Here is a 14907-nt window from a genome sequence, read left to right on the forward strand (position 1 = left end):
AAATAGAGGGCCTAGGGGGCCGCCCATAGCCACACCATCAATCTGTTGATAAACTTGACCATTAAAAAAGAAATGAGAGTTTTTGACGAAGAGGGAGAGAAGTTGAGTGAATTGTGAACGGTCAAGGCCTTGAAAGGACGTGTTATTGGAGAAGAGGTGATTGGTTATTATAGCGATTGTTTCATCCACTGGGATGTTGGTGAACAACGTTTTAACATCAAAGCTCGCCATCACAACGTTATTGGCGTTAATGTCACTGTGTAAAAGATCTTGTACAAAAGAGAAAGAGTCCACCTCCGTGTATCGTAAACCCACTTTCACTGGTCTCTTTACCAATTTCCATATAACAAATACATCTCACTCTGCCGATTTTAATGACTTCTCATATCTCTCTTCCTCCTCCGATAATTATGACCTTATGATTCATGAAAGCCTTCTTATATCCAAACTTAAACCCTCTTTTAACACCCAAGACAACTCAATCCCCCTTCAACTTATTTAATATACCGCTATTCTCACTTAATTCCGTCATCTAAACTAAAGAGGGGTCGAAAAATTTGCAAAGGTAACACTTTAACAGAGTTCACTGATTTGTCCACAGTACTTGCACGTGAATGATGTGATCATGATGAGTTCATTATACTTTAACAAATGACAATCATTGTTTAACTATTGATGATCTTCCAAATCTTAATGATCATTTTTGTACTGCTTCTAAACCAAATTCAATTTTTCCCAATCATACAATTTCTGGCTGTACATGCTCAATTGATTGAAATTCCTAAAAATCGTAATAAACTGCGATGTTATCTTCATATTTTGTAACCTTATATTAACATTTTTACTTCGTAGAAATGGTTTGAACAGTTCTTTTCCAATCATTTTGTCTATTCTTAACAAATAAAGAATGATATGTTTTAAATAGCTACTAGGAAAGTCACCATTGTTTTTTGTCAAACTTTTCCGTTGCCAAAAACATCATTCAAGTCATTACACTAAAATTAAATTCATCACACCAAATTCAAATTCATCACACTAAATTGAAATTCATCACGTTAAAGTCAAAATTTCAATTCGTGCCAGACCCATATGTGATCAGTACTTTATGTTGCTTATTATATTATTGTTATTTTAAATCTCTCGTTAATTTCAAAATGGCAAATTGTCCTTCTTGCAATGCTCGAGTCGCACTTCGTGATAAATATTGTAGTCTGCGTAATTAAATTGTGTTGTGAGGTTGTAGCAATCAAGTACTACTTTAAACAAAGCTATAAATACGACGCGATAACAGAATTTTCGCAAAATTTCATGACGTCCATATTTGTGTTCGAGCTTTGAAGAACCGAATGAAAACATTAGAGCTCTCTGGAAAATTGAGGGAATACAATGAGTTGGAAGTACGAGAAAGAATTATGCGCTTACTTAGTGGACCAGGTTGATTGGGCTGATATTGGGAATGTTGCATATTCTTAGCAGGAAAGTATTTATGATACCGTGGCAAAAAGTTCAAGAGTTGTTAAAGGAATTAGATCCTGAAGGTCGTGAAACAAGACGAGATCATCGTTTAAGGGCGGAGAGTTTATGTAAATGCGTGTCCAAATTTTTGTTTGCTCTTGGATGGATATGATAAACTGAAACCGTTTGGTTTCTCCATTCACGAGTGTATCGATGGTTTCAGTCGTGAAATGTTATGGCTGTATTTGACTCAGTCAAACAAAAATCCACAAGCGATACTTAAACTTTTCTTAAACTTACTCCTGTCGTGCCATGGAAGCCCTAAAAATTCACGAACTGACCGGTGAACGGAAAATGGACTTGTTGCAGCTGCACAAAATTACTTTACAAATGATGACCAGTCTCATGTGTATGGTACATCTCAACACAATCAAAGAATCGAAGGGTGGTGGTCTTACTTTAGAAGAAGCCGAGCAAACTGTTGGATCAACTTTTTTAAAGATTTGATGGATCAGGAAGTTGTTTCATCTGGAAATGAACTGAAGTCTCATTCAACAAGACTTGATTCATGTGAAAGATCATTGAAATACACATTATATAAGAAGATCAAGGTTTGATACCTTACAAGGAAGGCTGAATTAGTTATATTACCTTCGCGAGAGACACGATTCAGAAGATTTTCTTCAACGTTTAAGTCAACAACAGTGTGACCAGGTTCTACAGACCAATTAACTTGAATAAAACAAAAGCGAATACAAAGAGTACTTTGTACACGTCATGGCTGAAGCAAGGTTAAAGCAGCCTTTAGACTGGAGACAAGCCTTGGATCTTTACAATGAATTAATTTACATAGCAAAAGACCATTGATTTTATACCTGTTTGAACGGATTGCCTTTTCAAGGCCTGCACTTTGATGACAAAATATTGCAAAATAACTGTTATTACAAAAGAGCTGAAATTGAGCATTAATTTTACAGAAATTGTTTTTTAATTGTTAGGTTATCATGGCTATTTAACATCAGTAAATCTGAAGTTTATGGAATTTTTCCGATAATAACATTTAATATAATTTTCTGTTTACTATGTCTGAATAACTGTGGTGACATCTTATAATATTTACGATATAATAAAGTAACAGCCAAACGATTTGCTGTGAATTAAACCCAACATCAACTTATGTAAACTAAACTATACTCTTGTAGTCTGTGTCAATTATACAGTTTCAAATGCTTCTCTTGTTTACAACTTAGTTTTGGAAAATTAAGGAATTGCAAAAACACCACCCTTACATATTGCTAGCAAAAGGATATGCTGAAAATCATCAGTTTTGCTTATGTGTGCAACAGAGATTGTTATGGTACGGCCACAAGCTCCAACAATAGGAAAGCAGGTTATATGATTAGGATTCCTTAATAGGCAATCATGATCAAATCTGACAGTTATTTTTAAAATATCACCATTTAATGACCGATGTTTTTGCCCTGTAAGCCAACTTAAGATACCTGAAAGTGTGAGATTTGCCATTATGGATTGTGTGCTTTAATCCGCTTCTCCATCATCATCAGCATACTGATCAGTTTTAGCGGGGTTGGTATCATTCCATGCAATTTCCTCTTTGTATCCAGATATGTGATTATCTCCCAGTGCTTTGAAGAAATATTGAATGTTATCCGTGATGGTTTCTTTAAGCATTCTTCTTGAAGTACCATCATCAGAATAATCAGGGCACAGCAGAGAAAAGGGATGATTTGCATCTACATCGCGAGTTTCTTTCCCCTTCACCAAAACATTTTTGTGTACTTCTTCATTTTCTTTACTGCTTGCAGTACACCGGAAACTTTCAGCCCTTCAGCGAACTCTTTAAGAAAAATTCGTTTGCCAATTATACTCACCATTACAGTTCCTATTGTATCATCAATGTGCAAGCCATCTATAATGCCAGTGTACTGACTCTCATTAATATAATCTCTGTGAGTATGGATACATGGATATAGGAAGTTAATTATATAAGATTATATTACGCGCATTGGTGTCATCTAATTTTGTCGATGAATTTCTACAACTTATTTTTTGTTCACTCTCCAGATTTTGGATATAACTTAGGCAATATAATTATCTACAGTATGGCCAATTTTAAAAAATTTCTACTATGTAGTGTTTTATTTACAGGCCTTTGTTTAGTAATGATTTGAAATTCTTAACTTAATTATATAAGATCATGTTACGCGCATTCGCGTAACCTAATTTTGTCGATGGTTTTCTACAACTTTTTTTTTGTGTACTATCCAGATTTTGGATATAATTTAGACAATATAATTATCTATATTCTGGCCAAGTTTAAAAATTCTACCGTGTAGTTTTTAAATTATTACACTAATTAAGAGAAATGAAAAGTACACTGTAACATAAAGCTTAGTGTTTTCTTCAATGTCATGACTTTTATACTTTGTTTGTTATGTTTAAGGACAGTAAAATATTAATAAGTAGTTAAGAATTGTTTTTTAATGTTGTATTTGATAGAAAAAGTGTTTTAAAGACGATTTTTCAATTTATCATTTTGAATGATAAGTTTTAGTTGAATGTGGTGATGATTATTGTGATGAATGCTGTGATGAATGTTGTGTTGAGTGTGATGCCCAATCTGGTGCCAATTTCAGGGTAGTGCTCAACTACACCAACAGACACGAAGACACCAACCTAAGAACAGATAAAAAATTCATTGTGTTCTTCACCCAGCTGTTTGCACTTTTTAAATTCTGCCCAATTTGCAAATCAGATGATGTTCTTGTTGAGATATTGCAAAATGTTTCATAGGCAAAAGTGAAAGTTAGTTGTTCCAATCAAAAATGTGGAGTAGACACAACATGAAATAGTCAACCAGTCATGACTGGGACTTTCATTCCTGCTGGAAATTTACTATTGTCATTTGGTATTTTGACTGCTGGAACCTCTGCCACAAAGGTGATCAAAGTTGTACAGCACATGGGATTGGCATGCATTTCATTGAATACATACTTCTCTTACCAGTGTGTAAGACTTATCTGATGGTGTAAAAGAAAGTTGTAAAGAAATTACTACAATCAAATGAAAAGCTTGAAAGTTATTTTAAAATTTTGTGTAGGAAAAACTATATCCTGCATTGGTGATCTACTGGAAAAAATACCAAGAGAGTTTAATAGAGAAAGTGATGGCATGTAAACAACCTAATGCCATTACTGGTGATAGAAGACATTTTTCCATGGGACATAGTGCTAAATATTGTGCATATACAACATTCTGTTGCACAGTACCTCAAATCATTAGTTTTTCTCTTGTGCAGGTACATTTCTTTAAATTATGTGATTATCTTCTTTAAAATTATTTACCTATTTGCTATTTTGTAGAGAAATGAAGTTGGAAATAGCGCTGGTATGGAGTTTGAGGGATTTAAAAGATCAATGGATTTTTTAAATCTTGCAATATTCTAATCTCCATGTTAATCACTGACAGGCACACAAAATTGCTAAACATATGAGAGAGAATTGTCCAAGTATTACCCACTACTTTGACCTTTGGCATTTGACAAAAAGTAATGATTTTTTTTATTAATGAATTTACTACCTATATTGGCATCAATAATTGAAGTGTTTATCTAAAACATATTTTATATTTCATCTTAGAAGTGACCAAAGTCCTGATCAAACTTGCAAAATGTGCTGGACGTGAGTCTTTATCAAGCTGGATAAGACCTTGTTCCAACTGTTTGTACTGGAGTGCTATATCAACACCCTCTGGTAATGGAAATGTGATTGTGGCTAAGTTTAAATCTTTCCTTGGTCATGTCGAAAGCCAACACAGTGGATTTTCAGACCCTTTATTTGACCAATGTGCTCATGATTCCATCATATAACCATGGAAATGGCTAAATGAAGGTAATAAGTCTAAAACAATTCTTGTTGCTATTAAAATGAAATATTCTGTGTGTAATAATCTCTTATTCATTGCCTTGTCTTTAGATTCTATATCATACAATAAGATGTATGCAGCTTTAACTAAACCAAGGTTGATTGCTGGAATCAAAGCTTCTCCAATGTCTCACACAAGTGCATTGGAGGGATTTCACTCAGTTCTTAACCAGTTTGCACCCAAAATGATCAGCTATTCTTTTTCTGGAATATTCTGCAGTTATTCTATGAAACATGTGTGATGAAACATCTATGTGTCATTACAGTTTTTATTCCCTGGTGCCAATTTAAACTCTTTTAAGAAATTGAATGCAATTTGATATTTCATGAAGGCATATCCTTGCTGTTACTCACTTAAACAGCAATTTGGACAGGAATAATCAAAAGGTTAATGGAGTACCCGAGGTTAAAGTGCAATATCCAAAGTTTAAAAATGGTGAAGCTGTTGTAAGAAATGTGAAAGTTGCTCAAGATTTTGGTAAGGTTATTTAATATATTTCTCCTACTGCTTGATATCATGTGTTAAATGCCATAATAATCAAAGCCTTAATAAGAAATGATTACCATAAAATAAATTTATAAAATAATTTGCACATTGCTCCTCCAGGGTATGTTCGCACAGTTATTTCTTTGTAATTCTACATACCTATGTTGGGATTCCCCATAATAATAAATGCCAAAATAATCAAAGTCTTGATAAGAAATGATTACCATAAAATAAAAGTATAAAATAATTTGCACATTGCTCCTCCAGGGTATGTTCGTACAGTTATTTCTTTGTAATTCTACATACCTATGTTGGGATTCCCCATAATAATAAATGCCAAAATAATCAAAGTCTTGATAAGAAATGATTACCATAAAATAAAAGTATAGAATAATTTGCCCATTGCTCCTCCAGGGTATGTTCGCACAGTTATTTCTTTGTAATTCTACATACCTATGTTGGGATTCCCCATAATAATAAATGCCATAATAATCAAAGTCTTGATAAGAAATGATTACCATAAAATAAAATTATAAAATAATTTGCACATTGCTCCTCCAGGGTATGTTCGCACAGTTATTTCTTTGTAATTCTACATACCTATGTTGGGATTCCCCTATTTACATAATTTCTTCTGACGTATAAAATTTCACACCATGCTTTAATTCGAATAATCAGCTTTGGTAGCCGTGACTTTCTTGATACACTCTGTCAGCAGAAGTTGAAGCTACTTTTGTAAAGCTTTGTAGCAAGAAGTAAGTATACAATTGTTATTAATTTGTACACGTAGCTGTAAAGTTCGGAAGACGGAACTCGCCATATGTAATTGTGAGCTCCATCTTTGTAAAATATGGCTGGTGTGAAAAATTTGCTACTTATCGATTGATTTTTAAATGGTTTGCTGCATTGTTTCTGAAATTTGATTTATCGATAAACTGAATTTAATATACAAAGTTTCAATTCTTGTGTGAGACAACGCCACGACTTCCGCTAGATAAGTTTTGTTTAATTGATGTAGTGCTGATATTGGTTGTTTCTGGATTCCTAATTTGTCTATCCGAAGTAAATCTGCCTTACTAAATCGTCAATTTACTAAATTAAGTATAACAAACTTCCATATCCCTTAAGAAAAAATTAAATTGTATAGTTTACGTTTTCTATTATATTTTAACTTTTTAACTGTGTATTCAACATGTATCATGAGTTCGTGAATGTTAGCAAGAGACAATTTTAAAATGTAGCTGGGATGCTCAATATTTCCCAAGGGAAATATTTGTAAATACATTTGCCGACAAATTCATCATGACGTCGTCTTATTAATTTATATAGCTACATTCAGCCCCAAAGTTTATCAGTAAACGCGCCAAATTTTATGTGGAAAATAACATTGAAAGTGTTTACTAAGATGATACAACGTTCTGTATGTAAAAACCCAATTATTACAGTTTTCGCAATATATTTTTGTGTAGCTAGGTTTGCCCATATTTGGAATAATAATTGCACGTAGTTATATCAGACTACATTTAAATTACGCGAGTCAAGTTGAAACTAATTATTGTCTTAATCATTTTGTTTTAATGCCGAAATTTTCTTTCAAAACTGCTCCTTTTGAGATGGTTTGCACTTGTTTAACAACTTACTTGTTTGAAGTAAAATACTACGTATATGTACACAGGAAACTAATTTTTTAAATTTTTGTGTTAAATTACCACCCTAGACATTGTGCTACACTACCCTATTATTATGTTATGTATTGCGTATCATATACAGGAACCATTTCTCAAATTTTTTTGTACAAGGAAGTTAGTGAAAAAATCAATTAAATAAACAACGCATAAAAGAAAGCAACATTAAGTTAAGTTTGTAGAGATTTTGCTATTGTGTTCCATGTTCTGCAGAATCGGAAACAAAAAGTGTTTTGAAATGTTGCTTTTTTACTTAGTATGATTTTGATGCGCAGTGCTTTCTAGAAAGAACTCCTTGTATGTGGTTTCATAAATAAAATATCCAATTTGTGATTATGAAACGAGAATGGATGTATATTTTAAATAAAAGTTTGAGCATGTTGACAAGTACAAACTATATCTCCTCAATTATATAAGCAACTAAGAAATATACAGACTGGCAAACTGGCAGATATTTGTAAAGATACTTGGAATGAGCCACTTTCATTGTATATAATTATTTTGTGTCTGGATGTGAAGGTTTTTTTTTATTTATTTTATTACTAGGTAAGCTATGCCTCTTGTTGCAATCGCTTTATCTGATTTCAAAAACACTGCTGACGATGAGCTATCAGTAGAAGAAAACGATTTACTGAACGTTGTTAGCAAAAATGATGAAAACTGGTGGAAGGTAAGCAATCGGTATGGAGAAACTGGATTGGTGCCTGTAAATAACTTGGCAGCGCATGTTACTGACGAAGCCATCAAGATCAAATCTCGAGGGAAAACGTTGATTAGATATGACAGCGAATACGAAGATGCGTTGTCAGTTTATAAAGGACAAGAAGTGGCGATTTTTGATAAAAGTGATGATTATTGGTGGTATGTTGGATTCCGGGGTCAAATTGGCTACTTGCCTAAAAATATTATAGCAGAATTCGAGGTATATATTCTGATGAAATTATGATCATAATTTTATAAAAAAAACTAAAGCGAATTACATTATTATAAATTATTAGCCACCTAACGGAAACGGCAATCGAGGTATGTGGATTAATAATGCATGTTTATACCATGCCTAGCGTAAGTCAATTGCATGCAATGTAAAGTTAGAAATATATTATTAATTTTTTTAATAACTACAGAGCATAAAATTTCATTTCTATGATCTGTTTGTGTTTTTTAGATTTGCAAAAGTTTGAATTCCAAGTAATGGTGCCTTCAAGAGCTTGTTGTAAAGTAAGTACTGTTTGTTATAATACTACAAATCGCAATAATATGATTACACCACTTCGGTACCGAAGTACTATGGTCTAATTCATTAAAACACAAAGATTACATACGACAAAAAGGTTACATATAAGAGAAATTTTTTAATAAAGTTTTTGTCTGGTTCAACGGATAGTTCATTCGTCATTTTTCGCTTTGATTTTCATGCGAGGACTCAACTATACTACCAATTCCAGAATAATTTTGTCTTCTTTTCCAACCTCCAGGACGAAACTGATGTCCTTGTCACATTTCAAAACCCTCTTCCAAGCAAGGGGCAATATTTTGTTAACTTTAAAGGAAATCAGAGTGACTTAAGGGTTCATGGTGAATTTCTCAACGATTTCACATTGAAATTCACCACACCAAGTAAGTTTGTGGTGTAGCGCCGCATTTTCAAGTCAGTATAAATTATTTCTCAGCTTCATCTTGTCTGATAAAATTTTTGTTTGAGAAGTAAAGATTTTTCTAATTTTCTTTTTTATTACAATTATAACGTATTTTCAAATATTTTCCAGTAAACTCTCGTGCAGAAAAAACAAAAGTGACAATTCATCATCAGCGATTCGGACTCCCCGAGCAGCTAATTGCTAAAGGAATTGATTTTGAGTTCGAATGTAGTGAAGATGTCGCTTATCGCCTTCTAAAGACAGAGGATGCTCCCTTGAATACAGTGCACCATTTACTTGAAATCTTCAACCCTAAATATGAAGACTTGAAGGACGTCAAGGTAGTTATCTGGGCATAGTTTGCCCTTATTTGTAAAAATACACTGAGAAAGAGACTAAGAGAGCAGAAACAATGCCATTTGGTATTAAATTTGATTTGCGTTGATAGTTACGTTTCGTCTTGAAATAAGACATCTTTAGAATCATATGAATTTGGTTGCAGTAAAAGTATAAGTGTAAAGAATATTTACATTTGTCAAATTTACAAAAAGATTAGACTGAAATAAAAATACGATAGATTTTACAAAAATCCTAAAAGCTAATGAGCTGCTCTGAACGTCAAGTCACAGAATAAGAATACACAGAAGGTTCCGGACTCTTTAATGTTTTGGCCGCGCATGGTGGCCGGTTGATAATCCGAAGTCATTTCCAAAGTCAAAATATTCTCGAATTCAATATTAAGTATTTACGTCATGCAATTTTAATGGTTGGAAACCAGTAACAAACCTTAATCAACTGGCTGAAGTAATGGCCGACGTGACGACACGTTGAACACCTGAGTGACCATTGTGTACAGTCATTCTGTGGTTGAGTGAAGAATTCAATTTGCAAAATTAAAAAAGAATGTCTTAAATGAGAAGATTGCTTGAGTTACATGAACTGCATATATAAAATTTCAAGTCATCAAATCATGCAGGTTGTCTGGAATTGCGCCAACTAGGTATCGTGGATTGGAGGATTTTCCTGTAGTGTGTGAAAATCCTAGTTGTTGTTAGTGTCTGTTGTTGCAAGCGTGTATTTGGGCTCACATCAGTCTACGTTTTTGTCTTGCAAATCATTGGTTTTAATAATTATATAACTTATATGTGAGGTAATACTACTTGCAAATTGCAAGGCAGCAGTAAAATAAAAAACTGTTCATTAGAAGCATTTTTCATTATTATATTACAATGTAATCTGTGTTCAAACTCATTATAATTTGTGTTCAAACTCATTATAATCTGTTTTAAACTCAATTTGCAATTAGTTATCATTTTCAAATTTATGGGTGATTGTGTTTATGTTAATAATTTGTTTTCCCCTATTGTTTTAATCATTATCGTTAAAATTCTTTTACTTTCAGAGCGAGAGTAATCTTGTTTACGATTACGCAACTGTTCGATCATGGAAAAACGTGGAAGATTGTTATGATAAATACATTGTCAATAATTATCAGTATATCTTCATGGATGGTGGCAAAGAAAAGGATGAAGGCAATTGTGACGGTAGGATGCCTGACTTTGATTTGAAAACCTTATAAAGTAAATTAATTTTTACGTAATATAATAATACAACTATATTAGAAAGCTCTATTTTTTAAAAGAAGAGGTAAATGGTCGAGAAATTTTTTCTTTATAGTCATTGTACTTGCTAAATATTTACATTCGATTGTCTAATATTTTCTTAAGACCGAGACGGTGCATAATATAAAAAGTTGAAGCTAAACGCAAATAATTAGCTTTGGTATGCTGCTGTTAACTCACTCAAAAGTAGAGCAGAAAGTGGAAGCATAAAATTATTGTTTTTACTTCTAGGTTTTGCATGAATTTATGAGCTTTATCTCCTATAATTATTTTGCTAACAAAGAAATTCAGATTGCTTGAATTTTTCTATTCTTATAATTGCCTCGTTGTTTCGGTCAATCTCGCAACATTTTTTGATTCTAAATCCCCCGTGATTTCGCAAATCACCATGAAAGTGCAAAATCGCTTAGAGGCCTTCTCATGAAGTGATCGTAATTATTTAACTTTCAGACACAAATGACGAGAACAAGAGTAGAGGCTTGAATGTTAACCAAAGAATGTCAGAGGAAGAGGTTCTGCTCGCTCTTCTTGCAAAGTTTGTGAAAGCACAACAAATAACACAAAAGCTGGCACAGCAAATAGCGGACACATTTTACCTTAAGGTACATGTTGCATAATTGGTGGTGTATTTTTCTTAGCTATTAAGGTATGATGGCAGTGTAGGTGAAAGAAATATTGAGCGCATATTTATAATTTAGCTGTCACGATGGAAGTGTTTGTATTAGTACCAGTTATGTATTATATAAACTTTAAAAGAATGCACAATTTGAGGAGAAAAAAGCAACAAACACTTTACCAAAAATGTATTTTAGATTTAATTTAAACAGGCATAGACTACACCTACTGCAGATTTACCAATGCAATTGAAATTCAATTATTGTCTAAAAAGCTGCATGTGTATTGAAACTTCTTTCAAGAAATGAGCTAGACTCATTGCTAAAGTGATTCAACTTTTATGCTTTGAAGATAGTTGCTATATGGAATAAGTGCTTTGTTTATGGTGTATTAAAACCAAGTGTCGTCTTAAATAACAGAGAGATATGTCATACATATATATGCTCGTTCAATGTAGACCGTTGCAATAATAGGGACGTCGTAAGACTCAAATCAGCACCAGTTGGTTTATAAATTGAACGCCCTAATTTTTAGACGACAGGAGATGATCCAGTTTATGAAGATATTAAAGATGATGGTAAGTTTGAATTTAGATTACATTTAGATCACGACGTAGATCATGGATGTAGGCATTAGCTGTGTAGATCATGATGTAGATCATGAATGTAGCAGTGTAGATAATGATGTAGATCATGGATGTAGCAGTGTAGATCATGATGCAGATCATGGATGTAGCAGTGTAGATCATGATGTAGATCATGATGTAGATGATGGATGTAGCAGTGTAGATCATGATGTAGATCATGGATGTAGGCTGTAGCAGTGTAGATCGTGATTTAGATCATGGATAAAGGAGTGCAGATCATGATGTAGATCATAGATGTAGGAGTGCAGATCATGATGTAGATCACGGATGTAGCAATGTAAGTTACGATGTAGATCATGGATTTAGCTGTGTATATCATGATGAGATCATGATCAGGATGTACATCATGAAGTAATTCTGTGCAAAAAACTACTTGATTTTCAAATGTTTTGAATGCATTGGATCATGCATGCCCAATCATTCACAAAAAGTTATTAATAAAACACAGATCCATTAAAAAAGGACTGGGTAAAATGGCTTTCAGTAACATTTTGGTATGTTGAGAATATCGCTTTCAAATATTTTGCACACATTCATGTCTGAGAAATATGTGTGCATTGTGCTTAACTATTTGTATTTCCCATCAAGGTTATAATGATGGTGAATGGGTTAAAAACTTTCTCGACTACGATTACAACATTCGAGACGAGATCCATAACAAATTAAAAGAGTGAGTACTTTTTATAGAGAGGACTGAAAAATTGTTTTTGGAATAATAAAGTGGTATGCTAATCTTGTATTAAGACTGCTTTTCCCAAATATGAAGAAACTATCAAACTTGATCATACAATGATTTTGATTTTTTCTAATCCATCTTTTTTAGAGTCTCGTGGTTAGGTGGAGCCCTTGGTACTGTGCATAAAAATAAAAACAAAGAGTTGCCATATGAACATTTGTATGTCACAGTTGATAACAAGGAAAACAAATCAGAAGATATTTTGAGAAATGAGATCGATGAAAAGCTTGGATTGCAAACATCAAAATTTATTGAATTCCGAGATAAACGACCAAAACTAAATTTTCGATATAAATCAAACCTCCGTGCTGAGGATAGTACCTTACCAATAAATGGTGACATACAGATTCAGAGTAACGACAGTTCTCAAAATAACGATAGTCTCAACAGTAATAGTTCTCGCAATGATACTTCTCAAATGAACAATATTTCTTGCAGCTCTCTGACAATGTTTTGTCTTATGAATGAAAACTTTTATGCCTTGACATGTGCACATGTTGCTTTTGTTACAGATCAACTTTCATCGACACAAACATTTGGTGAGGAAAATGAGGTTATGATGATTATGGATAACGTTAATGCCAGAAATGAAAACGATGGTAACAAGTATTTCTACCAGCTCCTCAACTCTGACGAGAAAAGACAACTCGGTAGTTTTCCCTGCAAAACTGTTAGTAAGTTTAACAGTGAATCTGATATGATGTGTATTCCAATTGGAAAGAAAGAAGATTTCCAACACCTCGGTGGAGATGAAATGGATAATATTGTTTTGAAGTTTAATGAAATAAATGAAGAGCTTTACAAAACAGCAAAGAACAATGAAGGTGTTGTGGAAGTTCGTACAAGTCATGACACCACTGGTGTTATCAGTGAACGAAATTTTTTGTACATTAACGAGAAAAGGACACCTATTTTCAAAAATGCTGTGAAGGTACAAAGTAGGGATTCTTTTTTGCAGAATGGTGATTCTGGAAGACTTGTTTATTTCAAAGATCAAGCAAATAAGTGGCGGCCATTTGCTTATGCAGTGTGCGAAATAGATGATGATATTGAAAGTGCCGAGAAATACTGTTTGTGCTTAAAATTAGATAAAGCTTTAAAGATGCTTGATCTAGAGGATTGTGAACTTTTTGGAAAGAATCTTAGTTCCTCTCATGAAAAATTAATGTCTAATAAAGTGTTAGCAAACAATATTTAATCAATTATTGCGTGACAGTGGTGACTTGTGGTGGATCCGTAAACTATATCACGCATGTATAGCCAGTAATTTAACAAGTGTATTATTATCATTCTAATTTGTACATCTATATTTAAGATTATGTAAGATTGTGCGTATTCAATATATATAAAATTATGATTATAATGTCAGTGCTAACCAGTGCATCCATATTTTGTAATTTAATTGACTAACCAGACGTATTATTTATTGTATAAGATTGTATAAGCAAGTTTCTTAATGATATAAATTGTTCAAACTATTAAACCTTACAATATGAGAAGATTTTTGTTATCAGAAAAAAATGAAACCTATATGACGAGTAGAAAGTATTTCGCTAAACGAAATTCATTGCGCTTGTTGTTAAGATTAATACCATTGTTACGTTTACCAATTGGTTATTTCTGTGTATTAATCATGCTATCTATTCATGGCTAATGTATTTGTTTCAAATACAGTGTACAAAATTTTTACTGCAAATTTTCATATTTGATTCATCAGTTTAACGTGGCAAGATACAAAAATAGTTGCAATAAGTTGATCTATTCAATATAGTCTCCCGTGGTTAACTTGTTTCTGATCATGCAGCATAACATTTTTGTATTAATTCTTGGCAAATTCTAGAGTTTCTTTTAAAAGGACTTTGTTGTGAAAGGCGATTATGGGCACCTTGTTGATGAAAACACGATACTAGTCATGGAATTAATATTAGAAAGTGAGGGTAAATTATTGACTTGTATGCAATCTACCAAACCTCGAAACAAGCGAATTCACTCTCATTAAGTGCTGCTCTGGGATAGACGCCATAGTTATAAAATTTTTAATTCAAACGTAGCGATTTGAAATTGCAGCAATTATTGTCTA

The 14907-nt window shown here is 33.0% G+C and overlaps 1 protein-coding gene across 4 annotated transcripts; it reads left to right on the plus strand.

Moving 5' to 3' along the window:
• The first annotated feature begins 4576 nt into the window (after positions 1-4576).
• Positions 4577-14326, plus strand: LOC124438377. 4 transcript variants are annotated; one of them, XM_046988504.1, is made up of 14 exons: positions 4583-4774; positions 4839-5023; positions 5115-5366; positions 5451-5877; positions 8118-8493; positions 8570-8594; positions 8737-8789; positions 9047-9188; positions 9338-9549; positions 10611-10752; positions 11281-11432; positions 11980-12022; positions 12680-12761; positions 12915-14326. In XM_046988504.1, exons 5-14 carry the CDS (start codon positions 8125-8127, stop codon positions 14023-14025), a joined length of 2331 nt encoding a protein of 776 aa, XP_046844460.1. In that variant the 5' UTR covers positions 4583-4774; positions 4839-5023; positions 5115-5366; positions 5451-5877; positions 8118-8124; the 3' UTR covers positions 14026-14326. The 4 variants fall into 4 exon arrangements, with proteins under 4 accessions (XP_046844462.1, XP_046844460.1, XP_046844463.1 ...); XM_046988506.1 differs by lacking the exon at positions 4839-5023 and having other exon boundaries at positions 4577-4774; XM_046988507.1 differs by lacking the exons at positions 4583-4774; positions 4839-5023; positions 5115-5366 and having other exon boundaries at positions 5420-5877.
• The last annotated feature ends 581 nt before the right edge of the window (positions 14327-14907 follow it).

This window comes from Xenia sp. Carnegie-2017, unplaced genomic scaffold (genome assembly GCF_021976095.1).
Source record: "Xenia sp. Carnegie-2017 unplaced genomic scaffold, XeniaSp_v1 HiC_scaffold_19, whole genome shotgun sequence".
Taxonomy (NCBI): domain Eukaryota; kingdom Metazoa; phylum Cnidaria; class Anthozoa; order Malacalcyonacea; family Xeniidae; genus Xenia; species Xenia sp. Carnegie-2017.

Bases quoted from the DNA above. Each gene is read 5' to 3' on its own strand.
- LOC124438377 (XM_046988506.1), top strand. From the start codon at position 8,125: ATGCCTCTTGTTGCAATCGCTTTATCTGATTTCAAAAACACTGCTGAC. The intron at 8,790-9,046 runs GTAAGTACTGTT...TCCAACCTCCAG, and splicing joins CTTCAAGAGCTTGTTGTAAA to GACGAAACTGATGTCCTTGT. The intron at 12,762-12,914 runs GTGAGTACTTTT...CATCTTTTTTAG, and splicing joins ATCCATAACAAATTAAAAGA to AGTCTCGTGGTTAGGTGGAG.